Source organism: Lipotes vexillifer, unplaced genomic scaffold (genome assembly GCF_000442215.2).
Source record: "Lipotes vexillifer unplaced genomic scaffold, Lipotes_vexillifer_v1.1 scaffold685, whole genome shotgun sequence".
Taxonomy (NCBI): Eukaryota; Metazoa; Chordata; class Mammalia; order Artiodactyla; family Lipotidae; genus Lipotes; species Lipotes vexillifer.
Genome location: NW_006771436.1, coordinates 1,912,280 through 1,917,862, shown reverse-complemented (window position 1 = coordinate 1,917,862; position 5,583 = coordinate 1,912,280). Strand labels below are relative to the sequence as shown.

At 46.0% G+C, this 5,583-nt stretch overlaps 1 protein-coding gene across 1 annotated transcript in view; it reads right to left on the bottom strand.

The window, feature by feature from the left end:
- Positions 1–1,303: 1,303 nt before the first annotated feature.
- The window catches only part of MYOC (myocilin), a 13,880-nt gene continuing 9,600 nt past the window's right edge, over positions 1,304–5,583 (bottom strand). The window contains 2 exon segments of the mRNA XM_007446772.1: positions 1,304–2,106; positions 3,884–4,009. Of these exon segments, the coding sequence (XP_007446834.1) occupies positions 1,304–2,106; positions 3,884–4,009 (929 nt within the window).

The window sequence follows — 5,583 nt, the reverse complement described above, 5'->3', positions numbered from 1 at the left end:
GGAAACGTGGGCAGGGCTGTGCAAGCAGGGTTGGCCTTACCTGTGTGTGCTGTGACCACTCATCTCATCACCCAAAAGTGTCTCATCTTCCACTTTTCATTCAACACCTGGCAGCTACATGTCCTTAGAAGGGTGAATGACTTCATGCACTCTGGCTTCTGGCTTCTCTAGTTTTTAAGAGTTTGCTACCAGTGGAGTAGAGTGGTAATACCCAGTTGTTATGGGCTGAACTGTCTCCCCGCCACTTCATATGTTAAAGTCCTAACCCCCGGTACCTTAGAATGTGACTGTCTTTGGAGCTAGACCTTTAAAGAGGTATTTAAATTTAGGTAAAGAGGTAATTAAATTCCTTAGGTCTGCTCACCTGAGGTTATGGCTTATGAAATTCGTACCTGTGACAGCAAATAAGAACCAAAATAGAGCTAGGGTGAAAGAGGGTAAGTTGGAGAAAAGATGAAAAGGTTGTTCGAGAAGGACCAAAATCACCAGGAGATGGGCATAGGAAGGTATGGATTCCACTGTTTGCCTGCAGTCATCGTGGGCAGCACCTCAAAACCAGGCATAATCCTCTCAGTTACACACACACATACACACACACACACCCCGAAACTTTAGCAGCCTGTAATCATACCTCCCAACCCAAAGGAATTATCTGATGGTTGGAATCTGTACTCTTCTCTTCAGCAAAGTATCCCACAAAGTTCAAGGAGAATATTGTGTAAGATTATTTTATTTCACGGGGCAAAGTTGCTGTAATATCCAACTGGATCCCACCTGAAGCATTAGAAGCCACCTGTAGTAAACACATTTTATATATGTTCAGCGCTGCCGCAATAGCTGTTCCTCTGCCTTTAGGAGTGCTGCTTGTTATTATAGCTCATGGTAACCAGGCAACATGCAAGAGCAGGTGATGCATGGAACAGGTTCCACATGGGGAAACATGTTTTTCCCAAACTATTCTCCAAACATATGTTATTTAGCCATTGAGGGCCATTTATTAAAAGCTCTGTGGTTTCCATGAAGAAACTACTACGCATTATAGCTTTTGCCTCAGATCACCAGAAAACTTAAACTATTTTGGTTAAATATCCCTTTAAAAGCTGACAGAAGAAAAGAGTATCTATTATAACGTGGAATCATCTAAATCCCCAGATTGTTATTCCCGCCCAGTTGGACATGGTGACCATGCACATTCTTCTGGGTTAATGCAAGCTTGGAAAGCCAGAAAAGCTGCATGGGCATGGGCTGGCTGGCTGGCTTTCCCCTCAGGAACCCTCGACATCATTTCCTTCTGCCTTTTCTGCTAGCGCTTGGCGGCTTTGCACACCTGGGAGAGCCTGATGTCATAGGTGACCATGTTGAAGTTGTCCCAGGCAAACAGCTTCTTCTCCAGGGGGTTGTAGTCGATCGTGCTGCTGTACTTGTAGCGGTTCTTGAACGGGACCATCAGGGCCTTGCTGCTACCGGTGCCGGTGTCGTATGCGAAGTTGACAGTAGCATCAGGCAATGAATAGCTGCTGCCGGTATACAAGGTGCTGCAGATGATGAAGGCGTTGGCGACCGACTGCTTACGGATGTTAGTCTCCCAGGTTTGTTCCAGCTCCAGATTCTCTGGGTTCAGCTTGGAGAGGACAATGGCGCCTTTGGCCGCCTCAGTGCTGTAGATGACCCAGAGGCCTGTCTCATCTACTGCCAGGTCGATGTCTGTGTAGCCGCCCCAGGAATAGGGGAACTGCCCGTGGTAGCCGGCTCCAGGGATTTCCTTCTCAGCCTTCAGCGTCTCGGTGTGCAGCTCGTATCTGATCACCGTTCTGGACTCCGCCCCCTGGAAGTAGAGGCTGCCCCGGTACACCACGGCGCCTGTGCTTTCCAGCGACCTGGGCAGCACGTGCACCTTGGAAGGGTAGCCCTGCAGGAATTGGCTGATGAGGTCATACTCAAAAACCTGGCGGATGTCTGTGCCCACTGTGTCGATTCTCCACGTGGTCTCCTGGGTATAGGGGTAGGCGGCCTGGGGGTCTCTCATCCACACGCCGTACTTGCCCGTGAGTGTTTCAGCTGTTCTCAGAGTGACAGGTTCTCCTACCCAAATGAGTTCTCCACATCCTGGTGAATTAAAACAAATACCATGTAGCCACCATCTTTCCACAATGAGGAATCATGGCAGAGCCAGTAGAAGTGAGAACCCCAGAGACAGACCGTCTGGGTTTAAACCGGGCTTTGCCATGGGGGTGGGGGGGCATGCATCACCTTATTTTGTCACTTATTGTAACTTTCAGTAAGTGACTTTGCTCTCTAAGATTCCGTTTTCTGACTTGTAAGGGGAGATAAGAGTAGTGTTTTGGGTAGTAGAGCTGTGGTAAGTTTTAAATGGAATTATACATGTTAAGTGCTCTGTATAGAGTAAATGCCCAGTAAATTTTCTGTGATCACCATGTGATATCAAAGTACAGTTGGCCCTTGAACAACATGGGTTTGAACAGTATGGGTCCTCTTATACATGGATTCTTTTCAATAAATACTACTCGCTATCGGTTGTAAAGATGAAGGCTGCACAGAGGGCTTCATACTGTATTTGTAATATTTGACTTAAGCTGGGCAACGTCTCATGATGTTCATTGTATTACTCTTTATGGCTTTCATGTCTGATTTATTTCATTATTATAAAAAATGAGACAATAATCAAGTCATTATAATAATCTCTATAAAACAAGTTTTTCAAGCCCTTCCCCAATGGACCACATACTTCAGCCATCACTTTAATATAATAAAATCTCAGTATGATTTTTTTTAAAATTTATTTATTTATTTTTGGCTGTGTTGGGTCTCCGCTGCTGCTGGTGGGCCTTCTCTAGTTGTGGCGAGCGGGGGCTACTCTTCGTTGCAGTGCATGGGCCTCTCGTTGCGGTGGCCTCTCCCCTTGTGGCACACGGGCTAAGCAGTTGTGGCTCACGAGCTCTAGAGTGCAGCCTCAGTAGTTGTGGCACACGGGCTCAGCAGTTGTGGCTCACAAACTCTAGAGTGCAGGCTCAGTAGTTGTGGCAAATGGGCCCAGCGGCTCCGCAGCATGCGGGATCCTCCCGGACCAGGGCCCGAACCCATGTCCCCCGCACTGGCAGGCGGACTCCCAACCACTGCGCCACCAGGGAAGCCCTCAGTATGATTTTTTAAATGAAGAGTTGGTTGAAAACTTAAATTTGATCGAATCACAATAAACCTCTGTATTTTAATGGGCATCTCAATTTCCTTACAGAAAGTGGAAACTCTTTTTTGCCCATATCTCAGAGAATCATATGTTGAATATCTCAAAACTCTCCATCCTCGTGCATGCCCTTCTGTACTAGCAATAACTGTCAACATGGATAGTCACTGTCTCTGAAAGACACAGTCCTTAAAGTCAGGCTTTCAGGGAACACCTTTCAGAGGGTCAATTGTACTTTTCCTAAATACCCAAAGTTCAGAAAAGATACCTTTAGTAACAGACACTATGCTGGGATGGTCCATGGTGTCTGTCTGGCCCCAAGATAAAGATATGAAGGATCTACTGAAAAATGTTGTTTTTCAGGTGCAATCAATTCTATATTGACAACCAAGTGGGTGGAACAAACACATCTCTCATCTTCCCTCCGTGCAGCTCAGTCCCCATCCCAAGTGTAGGTGATAAGATACAGAGGTTTGCTAGGGAAAGGCCAACGTCCTGCCAGTGTGCCCTGGAAAAGGAGCAGAAAAGGGGTTCTGTTCCTCTTCCCCTTTCCTGCCTCTGCTCCCAGGGAGGTTATTTGTCCACCCCACTCCCCCATAGTGGGCTGGGAAACTCTGAATGCAGAGCTAGACACAGATAAAAACCACATTGGTACAGAAGAGGAGAAATTTAACTCCATACCAGTGCCTCCCTCTTAACTCCTGGGTTGACCAGATGGACTCTCCTTCAAGATTCGGGAAGCAGGAACCTCAGTTAACTCTGACTTCAATTCCTGAAAATCCGCGTTCTCCAAATTCCATTTCGAAACTATATTAAAAGAAAGAGGCAAAACTGTACTGTGAGGAAAAAGGCCTAAGGATAGACTATGTTGAGAATGGGATTTAAATAGGCTTCCAAAGATATGAGGATGTTTGAGATTTGTTTTAAGATAATAAATGGGGTTCAGGGAGGGGGAGGGACAATGAAACAAGATGGGGCTATGCTGACCACTGTTGGAGCTGGGTGATGGATATGTTAGGGTTTGTATTATTCTCTCTACTTTTGTGAATGTTTGAAAAATTCCATAATAAAAAGCTCACAATTAATAAATTGCATAGCAATGTGCCTAGCACAGAGTAGAGTATTCAAAATAAAGTAAGCTTGTACAAAATTAAAATAATTCCCACTAGAAGGTCTGATTTATGAGTAGGTGAGGTGTGATGCAGGGATATTGAGAAAATCCTTAGCATTTTCTGGGACGCCAGAAATTCAACAATTAACAATTCTCTGCCTGACTTAGGTGTTTTTTTTCTCCTGTCATAATGCAAATGTTCCCATAAGAAGTAACATATTAAGCTTTAACATGCTCGGCTGAAATATTCTGTCAGATCCCTTTCCAAGACCATTTTAGAAAAGGAAGAGAGTGTGCAGGATTCCTACAGGAGTTTGGGGGACGGTTTGAGCCATGGAGAAGGGAAGAGGTGTGGATGACATTGGTTAGACATTAAGTCATCACAGTGTATCACACATTGCTACTTTGACTTAGGATTATGGCATACAGCAGCCCTTGAATACAAGGAAAAAGCACAGCCACAGGAGCAGCTGTTTTAAAATGCAGGTTGGATTATGGTTCAGGTATGATGAGGCCAACAGATCAGGAGACAATTGCCATTAAAAAGATAGCTCATTATGCTCACTGATCCCTAGAGGAAGGGGGGCACCACCCCATAGAGGGCCACACGGTGAAGCACCAGGGTTCATCAGGAGGGAGGGGGAACATGGGTGAGAGCTTTATTTTGATTTCCAGGGGAAGGAATGGGTGAGGCAGGGTAAGCAGGTTTAGGATTGGCTACTCTGAATAATTTCTGCAGGCTCTGAAGCGTAAGAGCTATCCCTAGTTGTCTGGTGCCTGGCCCGCATTGATCAGGGCAGGGGAATAGTGGCCCTGAGTGTGAGACCCGATGGAGGAGGGGTTGGGGCGTAGGCTCCGAATTGGTTCATTTGCATATGAAAGGTGTGCTTACAGGTGAGTCATTTACTGTCTTTAAGAACTGGTCCTGAACACCTCAGGCAGTCTGACCTGGCCCCCAGCCCAGCAGAACAGCAGGGAGGGCAGTCAGGGCAATGCCTGAGGCTGGGCTCCCACACAGCCCAGAAAGTCAGGAAGACATTCTCTGTCTTTCATCACTTGTTAGCTTAACTCTTCTAAATTTACCTCTCAGGCAATGGAACTCTTAACCCTCCTGGATGTGCCACATTTCATCAATCTTCAGCCACACATTCTTTCACATTTTCACATGTCTGGAATCAAGGTACCCTCTTATAGTCGCTGGTATTCAGCTTAGGTGAACTACAGTACTAGAAAAGGCTCCTGTAAGGAGGTAGGGGAAGCACCCAGCTAA